General features: G+C 41.7%; 1 protein-coding gene across 1 annotated transcript; it reads right to left on the bottom strand.

Moving 5' to 3' along the window:
- Window positions 1-232: 232 nt before the first annotated feature.
- Window positions 233-1,162, bottom strand: LOC118987894 (olfactory receptor 2A2-like). The gene has a single exon (XM_037047240.1). It carries the CDS (start codon window positions 1,160-1,162, stop codon window positions 233-235), a length of 930 nt encoding a protein of 309 aa, XP_036903135.1.
- Between the last annotated feature and the right edge of the window lie 14,155 nt (window positions 1,163-15,317).

Raw genomic sequence — 15,317 nt, forward strand, 5'->3', positions numbered from 1 at the left:
TGCAATTTTATCACAGTTAATTTGTTCTCCATGTAATATTCCTGGCTTGAAAAAATGAGAATTTACTTTATTTAAAAAAGAAAGATAAAAATTGTAATAATTTACTTGTCTTATTTCAAATTTAAAAGGTATGCTTTTCCATAAAAGTTTCTTGTATTTTCAGAACTAGAATTTAAACAATTACTAATGGTATATGAAATTTCTATTTGGGAGAGATTTCTGAGTTTTCCCTTCACCTTGATCTCATCTGTAGCACCTTACACAAGGCGTCCTTCACCTGAGCATTCCTCAGGCTGTAGATGAGGGGGTTCAGCATTGGGTTAAAGAGACTGTGAAACAGGGACAGAATTTTCTCCTTCTCCTCTCTTTGACTGGAGTCAGGGACCATATAAACCACCATGGCTATGCCAAAGTAGAGCCCGACTACACAAAGGTGGGAGGAGCAGGTGGAGAAGGCCTTTCTGCGGCCTTCTCCAGAATGAATCTTCAGAATGGCCCAGAGGATATGTATGTAGGATACCAGCATTAAGCAGAGGGGCCCGACTAAGACAAAGATAGAAGCAGCAAAGATGGCTACTTTGTTGAGCCAGGTGTCAGCACAGGCCAGCCTGAGGACAGACAAGAGCTCACAGAAGAGGTGGTTTACTTCCCGAGACCTGCAGAAAGGTAGCCTTAAAAGAAGAAGCACATTTATCAGAGCTAGGACAAATGCACACAACCAGGACGTGGTTGCCAGGACTGTGCACACAGTCCAGCTCATGATGACAGTGTACTGGAGGGGGTGGCAGATGGCCACGTACCGATCATAGGACATTGCCACCAAAATCAGGCATTCTGTAGCAGCAAGACCCAAATACAACAATGTCTGCATGATACATGGGACAAAGGAGATGCCTCTATTCTGGGTCACTAAGTTTTCCAGCATCTTGGGGACATTGTTGGAAGCATAGGAGATATCAATGATGGCCAGGTGGGAGAGGAAGAAGTACATGGGGGTATGCAATCTTTGGTCCAGACAGATGAGTGCAAAGATCATGCCATTTGCCAACAGACTGAAGGTGTAGAGCAGGGAGAAGACCCAGAAGAGGAGAACCTCTGTCTCTGGGCTGAGCTGGAATCCCAGCAGCACGAACTCTGTGGCCCATGACCGGTTTTCCCCCATTCCTTACAGAGACCTGTTCAAGGACTGAATCGTGATAAAGGTCGGGGCTGGAGAATCAATACAAAGTGGAGTTAATCTCAATGTGTGCTCAGAGACAGGTGGTATCATTGTCATTCCTTGAAAGCTTCCCCTTCTCCCCCAAACTGGTTACCTGTTTTTAACTTTCCTATGAAATAAATTTAAACTTATAGAAAATAGTCAAGATTTATGCAAAGAACTCCAATATAACCATATGCCCCGATTGAACAAATTTTACTAGTTATTTCATATTGCATTATAATTCTTTTCCTCTATATTGTTATATATGAGTATTGCTTTTTTCTGAAGCACTTGAGATTAAAACTTAAATAGACATGACACCCATTTACCCTTAAATTTATCTTTCTTCCACCTAAATTAAAGATAGTCAGTAATCTAACCACACTTATCAAAATCAGGAAATTTGATATTGACATGGTTGTTTAACCTATATTATTCTCTCTCTACTCCCCTCATCCAGGACCCAATCCAAAATGACATGTGAGATTTAATGCCATTCATCTTTAGTGTCTTTCATCTGAAATAGTCACTCTGTCAGCCTTTGCCATTCCTGATCCCTGAATCTTGGAAGATTGTAGAGAATTTCTTCACTTCAATGTTCTCCAAGTGGAACTGCATGCATCTTCTCATTTTTTAATCAGATCATTCACTTTCTGCATGAAAATTAAGTATCTTTCATTGTGCTTCATGGGCAGGTGCATGAGGTTCACTGTTCCCTGAGTAGTGACGCTCACTCAGATCGCCTGGTGATCATGGTACCTCCTGAGTATCTCCATTATACAATCATTATCTTTTTTCCTAGTGTAATTTTTGGAGCAGCCATCAAAGTTACTATATAATATTGTTTTCCTCATAGAGCTTCTCAGCCACCAATTATAATACCTGTTGATTATTTTGCATGACTCGATTTCTAGTACTGATTATTGGGAATTATTGGGATTAGTGGTGTTCTTATTATATCACTGCTTTTACATTTATTGGTTGACAATTTCCTCGTAAGGAAGGCTCTATCATCTACCTACCTATCCATCAATCATCTATACATCTTTATACATCTGCGTGTATCATCTTTCTATCAGTATGGACTCATGAATTTTACACTCAAGGGATTATAATTATTTCTTCTTTTTATTTATTCATTCCCAATTACTTTAGATCTAAACAAACAAAGCCTGCTCTTTTGTTTTCTAACACATCTCCATAGTTTTTGAGCACTTCTTTACTTCTGATGGCTGTTTCACACTTTTCTCATACATTCCCCACTTCAGCTACGGGCACACACACTTCTCCAAAAGGGTCTGATTTCTCTAGGGAAGAGTCTTACTCATAAACCAGTATCTTAATGTCAATAATTTACACTTTTGTAGGGACTTTCATCACATTTCTGATGTCCTCTTTTAAAACAGCAAGCACAAAATTTGGCAAGAAACACCAATTGTTCTTGGGATAACACATTCTCATGTTTGTGAACATTGAAAACAGCTTAACTGACTTCCCTTTTATGGAGTCATATCTAATTCACTAAATTAACTTTAGTATTCAAGAAAATGGTTGATACTGTTTAGTCGTTTATTTTTAGACAAAATATAGATTTGAAATTAACACCTTATTAATTACCAAGTTCATATTATTGTTTTATACCTACTCAGAAAATTACAGAGTCAAACTTTTTAAAGATTAAAGCTTAAGAATATGGGTCCTTGTGTGAGTATGATGGTTCTTACCTTGTATGAGCATTTGACATCAAGTTTCAGAACTTTCTTAGAAAAACATGATGAAATTTTATTTACATCTAACGAGGTAATGCCCTGAAAAAAACCAAGTAAGTATTATTAATCATGTGTATATACAGTAGTATCATTTTACTGTACATTTTCATAGGTATTATGAATTCAAATATATTTACCAATGTTGCTGGTTAACCTATTTCTTTCATTCAGAAACATATCAGAAACTATTTCCCATGTCAAAACATCTATGAGCCCTGGCTGGTGTAGTTCAGTGGATTGAGCATGGGACTGTGAACCAAAGGATCGCAGTTCGATTCCCAGTCAAGGCACATTACTGGGTTGCAGGCCAGTTCCCAGCAGGGCACTCATGAGAGGCAACCGTACATTGATATTTCTCTCCTTCTCTCCTTCCCTTTCCCTCTAAAGATAAATAAAAAAAAATCTTTAAAGCAAAACAAAACAAAAACATTTATGCAACATGCTGTAAAGGGCTGCACAATATTTCCTTCAGTATAAGGAATTTATTTATTACCTCATTAGGTTTGTGCAATAAAATGCTTCAGTGACTAAATTTTAAACTCTTGAATCCTGGTTATTTTTGAGATTTGACAGTGCTCAGTGGACTCAGTCACACAATTTATGTATCTGTGTTCACCTATAGCTCTATCATCTAAAGATCAAACAACAAAATCCCAGCAGCAGGGAGGCTCAGTTCTGTCAGAAACCACCAAATGGAAGGGTATATAACTTCACATTCCTGATACCCTTAATCCTGAATTCACCACTGCTGTGCAGTTGTCCAGCTTGGGTGGCTGCTCCGACCATGGTGGCTGCCAGGGGGCGCTGGTTCTCTCCTCACACTCAGGTGAAAGCCTGATGGTCTTCACCTTCCTGCAGTTCACTCTTCTCTCAAATGGATGTTAAATGCTCCACAGAGCTTAGAACAGCCTGCCTTACAATGGGTGCAGCTATTTGGTCACCAGCTGAAAATGCCCTTTATTCTTATTCCACCTGCCACCTTAGCTATTTACTCTCTTATTTGAAGGAACTGACACATTCTGTTTGACATTATTTCATGTCCTACCTCCTCCACCCCAGTTTTCACATGGCTCACATGAAAGACACACCCTCAACACCAGCATTTGGATTTCCTCTTAGACAACTTTACATCTTCATCATGAACAACAAGAGACACAGAGTTCTCATTAGTGTCTTCTCTAGAGTTTTCTTCTCAATTCCAGTTTCTGGCTTGAGGGGAACCCCTGTTTTCTAGATGAATGGCACCTGTATTTACATGACTCTTCACTGTGTATGAACATGAGGAGAAGGCTCCTACCTGTGCAGCAATCACAAGTTAAACAGTTACTTTAACACAATGAACATCACTTAACCCCTCTGCACCACACGGGCCTTACAGTGAGGCTTCAGGGGAGGGGACAGTGTGTTACCAAGTAATAACAAGTTTCATCTCTTAAGACCATGGATATAATTTTAATTCACTCATTATTAAATGCTCATGAGCGTGCATGAATTTGGTAATTTTAAAAGTGCTGAGAATGACTGTCTATCCCTAAGGGAGTGGTCAGGCCTTGGTAACTGAGCATTATCAGGCTGGGGGACTCTCCCGTGGGTATGCAAATGGGTCAAACACACCCATGTGCTGACACACTGGGCTGACCACTGCCCTCACAGTCCTACCAGATGGATGTTGCAGGGCACCCCACCTTCCTCATCTGAACTATCATATCGTAGGGTGCAGCCAGTTACAACACAGAGAGAGGTGAATGCCTGCTTGATCATCTCTGGGCCCCAGTGAAGGGATGGCTGTCAGACAGCCTGAAAAGAGGGTCATTCTACCCTTGGGAGTTAGGCTAGGTTCTTGTGGGGGGCTCTTCAGAAACAAAGCAAATGTGCAGGCTTGGCCAATAACAGCAGTTACTACAGTTAAATCCTCACTATAAGGGTATATGGGGAAACTTCAGGACATATGAAAGACAGAAGGAAATTCAAATCTAATGTCATTTATTTAAGCTGAGATTCCTTCTCACCAAATAATAAACTTTTTATCTCTCATATGTCTTATACATCTTTATGTCTCATAACCATTAGTATAGTTCTAAATGAAACAGGCACTCAGGAAATGTCCCTTAAATAGATAATTGTCATTTTTTAGTTAACAAATGTGTATGTTAAGCATGTTCTCTTTGCCAGGGTCTATTGACCAAGACATGGTTTCTATTTTATTACAAAAGCACAGTGAGAATTTGATCACTGGAAGAAACAGACAAAATCCTAGATTTTTACTTTTATAAATAAAAGTATTTTGGGAAGATTCTATGTAAATGTGCATTAGGTTTGTGACATTAATTTTTACTACAATTAAAGAATACTGCTATGTGATATAAAGTGAGAAAAAGCCACATCAGTATTGCCAAATTCTACTCAAACACGGTTGGACACAATAAGCAATTTTTGAGACATATTTCATCTCTGAACATGAAGAATAATGATTTTGTTGAACATAACTCAATGCATTATCAGTCTGTAGGAACATTTGTTTACTAACTTTGTAGTTCCGTGTATCCATAAATGGATTAATTTATTTTAGATGTGCTTATGATTTTATTTTTATTTTCATTACCACAGTTATCATTTTGCTATTAAAAATAAGCAACAGTAAAATAAAATAGAAGATAGATTAAATCTCATAAGCAGACACACACTGGAACAGAGAAGAAACTATCACGGTGAGAATAAAACACTAGTGACATACATACAAATGTTCATGAGGTCAGCAGAAGCAGCTCTTCACCTGGGTGGTCCTGTTACTCTGAGTTTCTTCAGCTCTGGAGCTTTGTCCCACTTCCCCAGATCTGGCAAGGAGTCTCACACTCATACTGTCCTTTGGATGATAGGAGAGATACTTACATCACATATTGTGATTTCCATTCAGAAGATCATCACCATGAGCTGATCATCTCGGATAGTCAGGGAAGAAGTAACTGTATGGAAAAACTTACATTTTACCTGGTTTCAGCAAAGAAATGAATTAGTGTAGTGCTTCCTCAGAGGTTCTTTTCCATGCAGAGAACTTGCTCTGGATGTCATCACTCTCATCAATAAGACTAGATAACACAGACCACCTCCAATCTGGCTCCTCAGAGCCAATGCCTGGCTATAAAGAAATGGCTGAGACAGTGTGGTGGCTGTGACCAGCACACATTGGGAGGGGAGTGTGAGAGAAGCTGAGGGAAGTCAGGGCCCTGCCCACAGCACAAAAGGCAGACAGTCCCTGAGGTGGGGAAGGAGGAAATCTAGGCACCAGTTCTACTGACCTGCAATGCTCCATGGGAGTCAGGAAAAAAGAACAGCCAGCACTGCCAGTCTTGTGCACACAGCCACAGTGGTGTCTATTGCTATCCTGTCTGGCCTCCACTACTCAATCTGAACACTACCGCACAGCACAAAACACTTTCTTCTCTGTGGGGTTTTCTCATGAGCACCTACTCTGACTCCGCGGAGGAGAGAGATGCGCCAGTGAACAAGGGCAGCAGCATACCCGTGTGCAGCTTTTGCAGGTGGAGACCCAGACACTGGAGGTTCCACAGGTCTTGTTGTGGGTCCTTCAGAGAAGCCCATGGGCCTAGCTTCCATTTTAGAACCAGATGAACTAAAAATCTCTTGGAGTTTCTACTGAGAGTTCACATTCCCCAGGGAATTATAAGATGTTCTGCCTAGTTATCTTCTCCCTACAGGAAAAGAAAAACTCCTTGAATTCCCACTGTGGAGGAGAGCAGAGATCGAGTCTGACTGTCCCTGGAGGAAGAGCGCTGGGGACCAGGCATTGCTGCTGGTAATGTTGTGCTGTTTCTCCATGAACTTGCAGGGACCTCAGGGGCTTTAACCTTGAGACAGACGCCATGAATGACAGCAGCCACACTCTTAAAATGATTAGCGTTATGAATGCCTGCTTCTCTACATCTTGTACAGTGTGGGATTCCATGGAACCAGTTAGGGTGAGCTTGAGATAGAAGAGTTCCCCCAAGGCAGGATGTGTCCCTGTCTGCACTCAGGCTTCATAGGTACAAATGAGAAAGGATTATAACATCCATGAACAACAACTAGTGAGTTCTTCTTATGTTTCAGAAAATGTGCCAAATACCTTACAGTGACCACATAGTTTAATATGATCACAATTTTCACTTTACAGATGTGGAGCTTGAAATCTGAATGCAATGTTTTGAGTCCTTTGAGTTGCCCAAGGGACCACAGGATATCTCTGAGAACCTTTCCAAGTTGCTACCAGACATGAAGTTTTTTTTCACAATAATGCTCAGACACTTAGCCTTCTTTATCCTCACTCTCTTGGGAGTGCACAGAGGGGCTTTCTAGAGGCAACATGACATTCGATGAGGCGGCACAGAGAACACAGAAAATATCAACCCAGCTGTTCTCTGCTCAACCAACACTTAAAGGTTTTTCAGAACTGTAAAGCACAGCTGCTTATTTCACTATTTTTATGTTCTATGGAAGATAGGTATCATAAAAATACATTCCTTAGGTTAATATATAATGGAAATAGTTCTAAAGGAATTAATAGCACATATTTAATAAACTTTTTTTTCACTTCTATGTGACACACACACCAACACACATGCCCACATAAATAAAGTGTCTTTGGCTCCTTAGTGATTTTTCAGAGTTCAAGGGAGTCCTGAAGGGAGTGACAGATGACCGGCCTGGCAAGAGCCAGAGCTGGAAGCAAGTGAGTCCTACTGGAAATCAACCATATTTCAATTTCCTGTCCCTACAGCAGATGAACAAAAACGTGTGAACTGCTTCTACCAGCACCCTGTGTTGTACTCTCTCACGGGTCCCTTGGGCTGGAGGCCTGGTGGGCTCAGCTGCATTCTCAGCCCAGGACTTTCATTTGGAGACCAAGTTTCAGGTAGGGTGTGACCCCCCCATATGTGGCTCTGCCTGTGGCCCCTCCACCTTCACTCTTCACTTCCCCCTCTGACTTTCTCCTCTGTCAGAACCCAGGGGGACCTCTGCTCTCAGGAGGCTCCCCTGACTGGGTTCAGCCCACCCATTCAGAAGCGAATGACTTAGGACAGGCACAATCATGGGGAGGCCCCAGGGAAGGACTTGGGGGCAACAGAAAAACGGGGTGATGGACCCTCGCCTTTTGGCTTTGACATAGCTTGAGTCCTCATTTGTTTTGCAAAAGGTCTCCTAATCTCTTGGATGCTTTACTTCCCCTGTCAGAGTTAAGCCTGAAACTTCAATGACAGAGGGCAATGCAGCCCTGTGCTGGAAAGGGCAGGCTCCCCAGGTGATTAGGCCTAGCAAATAATACATAAAATCCTGTGAAACCTGCTTTGCTAAGATTGCTCTCAATTACATGATAAGGATCCGAGGAGGAAATGAGTTTTTTCCCCCAAGGTTTTATTGTCCTTTAGCTAACAGACCCTGACTTAGAATAGGCCCTTGTAGTTCTTTGTATACTCTGTATTCTTTGATCCTTACTGCCTGATAATGATTAAAGGACTTTACCTGTATTCCTGTTCTAATTGAACCCAATAAAAGCCTCTCTGGGCAAGGGTTGGGGTGCTCTCCGGTGGAGAGACTAGCTAGGCTGGTCCGAAGTTCTCCCCCTTCAGGGAGTAGCCCTGCTGTCCCTTTTCCTCCAAAGAACTTGGTAATTAGTCTCTGCAAATTTGTCTCTTATTTCATCCATAACACCACTGACAATGCAGGCCAGTGTCCGAGTCACTCCTGAGCTTCTAGGTTTAGGGGGCATGTACACAACACATGCAGTGACAGCTTATTTAGTATGACAAACAGAGTCCCAGTGTGGCTGTGCCCCACACCTGGAAGAGCGACTGTGGCCCAGGGATAACTCAGTGTATCCTGTATAACATTGTGAAATAAGTTTCCATAGATTTGTGGTACTTTGATTGGTACCTGCTCCCCTTTGAGCTGTGTTATTCCTACCTTGTAATAACTTGACAGAACTCTTACACACAGAAATGAGCAGGTAGCTAAATCACCACCATCCTCGGGCTGCATTCACCACCGATGTGACATTCTCAGGAGGCCTTCACTAGATCTTCTGATACTTTTGCCCATCCCGATCATTATCCAAATAACTTACTTATGTGAGGTACTCAGATCTCCCTAATACACTGATTCCAGGTAACAAGTTTCCACAGACTGTTCCTCCTCATCAAAAGGAAACTCCACTTGTCTGGTGATGCCACAAGAGCCATCTGTCTCTCCCAAAGCCACTTTCTTTTCTGTTTTGGGGAACAATTCATCATGCGTGTTATTTCCATTGTATACTTGTTATTCCCATTTCTCAATGGCATGAGTGCAGTTGCAAGGCGTGTTTTGTTATTCCACAAAAAATGGGCCCCTCATATTATTACTAGAGAAGTGCTAGTCTTATCTCAGTGTAACTTACTCTAGGTACAGCAGAAGGCCTCCTAGAAACTTCGTCCTGCCACACAGGGCCCCTTCCCAGGGAATTCACACCTACACTGCGCAGTCTATGTTTTCTTCCCACAGTAACCCATTGTCTCCTTCTGTTTTTTTTTCAATAGCTTTCCACCCACAAAGATAAATATGTAGCTGTGCCAAGAACACAGCTGGTGCTTTAGGACCATTAAACCTGGGATCTTTCTAAGCATGCAATCAACAAAGTGCACAGTTGCACCATGAACAGCCAGCTGAGAACTGAACATTGCATGGTCTGATGGCCATGTGGAGAGTGGTTCCTGGAAACCTCTTCCCAAAAGAGAGCTGGTGCTGTAGAAGCAACCTAAAAAATAGGAGTCGAAAGTTACTGCTACCTAGTCAGAATTCTGCCCAGTAACCAACAACTGATCCATTTTATCATCCTGTCATGTGACCAAAATGAGTCCCAGTGAAGGTCACCCAGGATTGCAAGCTTCCATCTCACCTGGTAAACTTTCAAACGCAAGGCGGTTTGAGCAAATGTGTGACATCACCACTCTGTGCATCTGGCATAACTGTGCTACAAGACAGTATCATTCTGCAGGGGGAAGCCTTTCTTGAGGCTCTGATGTAATGTTAGATTCCTTACCTCCCTTTGTTTACTGTCAGCTCCTCCTCCTCTCCACTGATCCCTGATTCTTACTCAGATTCCCTCCTTTGGAAGAGATATTATATTCAGCCTGTGCTGTTAAAGATTGCTGGCAGCTGAGCTCCTGTCTCTCATTCACACAGGGTGGGGTTGAAAAGGGCAAGGACTGGTGGGCCACCTCGATCACCAGACAACACAGCTGAGTCACTGTCACTCTGGTGTTGCCAGATGAAGTGAAAACACACGCTTCCCAGGTGCCATCAGGAATTCTGGCACAAATGTTTTCAGGTAGAGCTATAGTGTCTCTCTTAAGGATTAGCCCTGCATCTGGGACAGGGAAATAGAAAGCTGGGATAATGTGATGGAGAACTGCACAGTGGTACCAGCTTCCCCAACGTTCCTTTCCTCAAGAACCCCCTTAAAAGTGAAGGCATCATGAGTATTATACAATAGTAGAGTCACTTTCGAGCAACAGAATGGTTGCAAGGATACTGGGGAACTACAACAGTAAACACAAAGCTCTCAGATGAACAACCAGAACTGCGTGAAGCTGCCATCCCTAGGGTTCAATGGCACACAGCAGTGGCTGGGTGATTAGAATCCAGAATGTCAAAGGAGTCAGGATTCAGACTTGATCCTATGTGGAGAACGGGCACCCCAGGGGCACTGTAATCCCAGCAAGAGATGACTAGGCTGACTCTTTGAAACTGAGTAACGAAAGATGGGCAGGGGGCCTTCACTGCTACTGTCAAGAGCTATTGGGCAAGGCTGACAGGAGCAGTGTGCAGACAGGAAGGATCAAGGTCCTTTTCCCTGCTCCAGGATCCCAGTCTGCTTTAGAGTTCCCTACCCACACAATGTAAGCAATTGACAGCCACTAAAAGTAGTAATCTGCCCTGGGTGTTGTGGCTCAGTAGGCTGGAGTGTCAGCCTATAAAATGAAAGTTTGGGGGTTTGGTTAATGGTCAGGGCCCATATACACCTGGGTTGCCAGTTTTTCCCAGTTGGCAAACACACAGGAGGCAACCAACAAATGTTTCTCACATTTATGTTTCTGTGCCTCTATTCCCCTCCTCTCATCTCTCTCAAAAAACAATAAGCATGTCCTCAGGTGAGGATTAAAAAATAAAAAGCAATAGTCCGAATGTCCAAGTTTGGTTAAGAAAAGTTCTCAGCTGGATACCAGATGCAGGGCTCCCAAGTTTATCACTAAAGGACAACCTCCACATTACTCATACTGAGAGTTCATTAAGGGACAGATGCAAAAGTTAATTAAAATCACTAACAAGAACGTGAGGTCTGGATGTGATGCACAAAGATGTTTACTGAATCTGTAAATGAAGCCAGTGTGCTAGCTACTCACAGGATGTGCTGTGAGCCACGGGCCTTCCCTCTGAGGTAAGGTCTATGTCACACTGACAGTGCAGACCCAGAGGAGAATTTGTGCTGTTCGAAAGTGTGGATGACCAGAGGGAAGGAGGGCTTGGCATTGACCATGACTCAGCAAGGGTTGGACGTTTGTTGCTTTCCCGTACGTGCACGTATAACACAGACTGATAATGGGACGTTCTTCCTGGACTGGTTAGAATGGCTGGATGAGACGTTGCGTGTTGAGTGCTATCCATGTGTAGTGCAGAGCATGGGTGAGGGATAGAAAATACAGTAGCTGTTCTGATAAGAGCCTATCTGATCTTCATATTCAGTGAGCTCTGCTGCCCACAGGAGGTAAGTAAAAGGTGGGTAGCTTTTCAAAATTACCTTCTATGCTATAGTATTTAACATAAAGACAGGTATGAAATATGCTTTTCTTACATCTTACAAACTTCAGAAGGTGAATTTTTTTCTATATTTTAATTTTCACATATATCTAAATTTCAGCACAATTGCTGTACAGACTAGTACTAGTTAGATTATTTGAGCTGTAAACATAGTGATCTGCCCTCTCCAAACCTTCCTACAGCATGAAACACAATTTGTAAAAGATATAATCAGTCATCATCCTACCGCCCCACAATGAACACTATACTGTCATATGTCATAGATTTGGCTATTTACTGTGTATGTTTACCATAATTGCAGTCATAGAGCATTTGAAATTATTGGTTCACATTTTACCTTTAAAACATATAATAACTCTTTCCTATGTGTTTGTAAAATCCATAGTCATCATTTTAATGCCAATATAAATAGTTCATTGAGTTAAAGTGGAATAATTGATCACTTTATCATTTTGTTAAATATGAGTTTCCAACTTTCATATTAAAGATAATTTCAGTGGTTAAAAAAGAGTCCCATTCAGTAATTATTGCTCCACAAGTGAAGGGCACTCACTTATCAAAGAGTAAGTACTCTTCTGATCAAGAAGAATCTCACAGTGTTCACTCTCAGTGTGAGATCGAGAAAGAATCTGGAAGCAAGTGGCCACCCTCACGTCAAAGCGGGTTACAAGGTACAGTTTGTGCTAACATCCTCAGATTTCACCTAGGTGAGTGGGATGCATCCCTGAGCACTGTGTTTGAGAAGTAGAAGGAATTAGTAAAAGTCAATTTGCCATCAAGGCAGAAGAGTCCGCCACACTCTACTGTCACATACAGCTTCTGGTAAAATGCCCTTGTCAGAATAAGCATTCTCATGAGGGAAATGACACAGACCTGCACTAACCAGGATGCAAGTGCTGGTAAAACACACTGGAGAACATGTAAACAGTCTGTATTTCTACATAATCCACAGCTTATTGTTCAAAACTTCCCAGGGACCATACACAGCCCAAATTGTTTCTCTGAGATCCAATGCCCAGTTCTGCCCTTTGCTAGCTACTGGCTTAGCAGTTTGTCCCCAAGGTTGCAAACAGTGAGAATGGCTTCTACACCAAAGAGGTAAAATAAAGGAAGGCAACGTATTTAATACCTGCATTTGGACCTAATTATCTCAGAAGGGAAAACACCTGAAGGTCAGGCAGGGTCCTGTGGGTGGGAGCTAAAGACCATCTGCTTTGTTTCTGACTGAAAATAGAGCAGAATTCTCAGAAGAGGGTTTTTGGTATCTAATGGGCTTGACCTAGTTGGCAGCCCTGGGGTCTCACTGGAGGATGGTCCATGACATGCAGTGTGTGTCCCCTGCCACCAGGAAGGAGACAGAGCAACTCTCTTCTCCTGCCTCTGCTCTCGCCCCTGAAGGACACACGGCAACAGAGCACTGCTCTGAGGTGATGTCACTCATTACAGAACCTGAATACTCTGTGCTGTTTGGAAGTTGTGCATCCTAGCACTGCCCTGGTCCCCCAAACTCGTCCAGTTGAAATGGGAAGGAAGCAGGATCAGTGTGACAATGAGTAAGCTCCTGACATTAACCTCAATATTTAGGCACCCTCTCAATATTTAGGCACCCTCTAATCTCTACCCTGAAGTGGGGAGATTTGGAGTCCAACCCTTCCAGGGAGGGGAGGAAAGGACCTTGTCCAAGGTGGCTTCCCCTCAAAGATCCATGCCTCTTCTGGGACTGGGAGAGGATCTGCTACCTACAACTCTGTAGTATTAATTTGTACTCCGCTGCACTCTCATACTCAATGTAATAAAGTCAAAATGTTATTTTGGAAATTTCATATCAATAACGCATGCAATTTACAACTAATTCATTCTTTACAGTGTGTTTCCTTTCTTTCTGAGATCACCAGCTGAACTCCGGAAAACTGAGCAGTTCATCAAATTTTGGGAACATGTCCACCTGTGTTCTAACTCGACATTTCGACACTGATAAGAAACACATTCAGAAACACCAAAAATGACTTCTGATCATATGAGAAGCCTGATGAGAACTGGGGAATTCATAAATATTGCCACCTGTCACCTTCCCTGTCTGTTTGATGCTACAGGTGATCTTCAGAAAATCTGAAAACTGACCCACAGGTGATGAGATTAGTAGTCAACTGACCCTGGGAAAACAGTAGTTTAGGACACAGTTTTCCAAGTTTGTCATCATCTGACCATCAATTATAAAAATAAAAAAACTAGAATACAATAAGTAATAAAATATTAATGTTTAGGATACCAAACAAACTATAACCTTGGCAAATGAATAATCTCAAAATGACATATTTATAATTCATTATCAGGGGGACATTCCTGTAACTTATAAAAGTGATCAGAGCAAGAAATACACATACACAAAACACAAATGTACACAAAGGACATTGAGACATACAACAAAGCCAGCTCTTAACTACAATAAACATATCCTCAGGTATATACATTATCCATCAGCATTGGGCACTTTCTGTCATCACAGATATCATTTCAGCCTGCATTTATAGCTTCTAAGGATCTCGCTAGGTCTTGTAGAATTTTTATTATATATTTTTTTCTGAAAGCAGAATGAGGAAAAATCAGCACACTGATCATTTAAGTGACTCCCAGCTGAAATTACCTGAAAATCGGTTTTCAAGTCATTAGTTTTCCACCAATGTGGTCAATATCCAGCTGAATAATGAATGGACATTCAGAAAGTCACAGTATGTGTATAATTAATGGAAATAATTTTAAATTGTACCAAATGTATTTATGCAGTACTGCGGGTTAAAATGTCAACAGCTTGATGTTTTCCTTTCCATCTTGAAAAACAAGAGAATAAAGAATTGACTATGGCTTATTGAGCAGAGCCCAAGATACAGACAATTCAGTTTGTAGCTGCCTGGGTTCTGACTGTGAGAGTTGTGACCAAGTGAGGAGAAAGTATTACTACAGTTTTGAGAAACACCCTTTCAAATTGTTCAATTTCATTTTCTCTGATGCTGGCTTTCTTGAATCATATTGTTATTTTTATAATTTCTCAGATTTTTAAGTCCTCTCCGGAGGACATGCTTATTGATTTGAGAAAGGCTGGAAAGGAGGGGGAAAGAGAGAGGAAGAGAAACATCCATGGGAGAGAGAAACATTGATAGGTTGCCTGTCACATGCACACAGACTTGGGACTGAACCTGCAATCTTTGTATGCGCCTTGAATGGGAACTCAATTCATGACCTTTTGGTCATGGGATAATGCTCCAGCCAACTGAGCCACTGGGACAAGTCTTCTCAGATTTTTGAAAAAAGAAGTGGTGCATTCAATTGGAAGAGCAGAAGGCATAAAAATCCTAGAAGAAAACAGGCAGTAAAAATTTGGATATTTATTCTAGAAGTGTTTTTGCTGGTGTATCTCTTCAGTCAAGGGAAAGAAAAGAAAGAATAAACAAATGGAACTCCATTAAACTGAAAAGTGTTTGCACAGCAAAGAAACCATCAAC

This window comes from Sturnira hondurensis, unplaced genomic scaffold (genome assembly GCF_014824575.4).
Source record: "Sturnira hondurensis isolate 20B ecotype Veracruz unplaced genomic scaffold, ASM1482457v3 Scaffold0005493, whole genome shotgun sequence".
Classification (NCBI taxonomy): Eukaryota; Metazoa; Chordata; class Mammalia; order Chiroptera; family Phyllostomidae; genus Sturnira; species Sturnira hondurensis.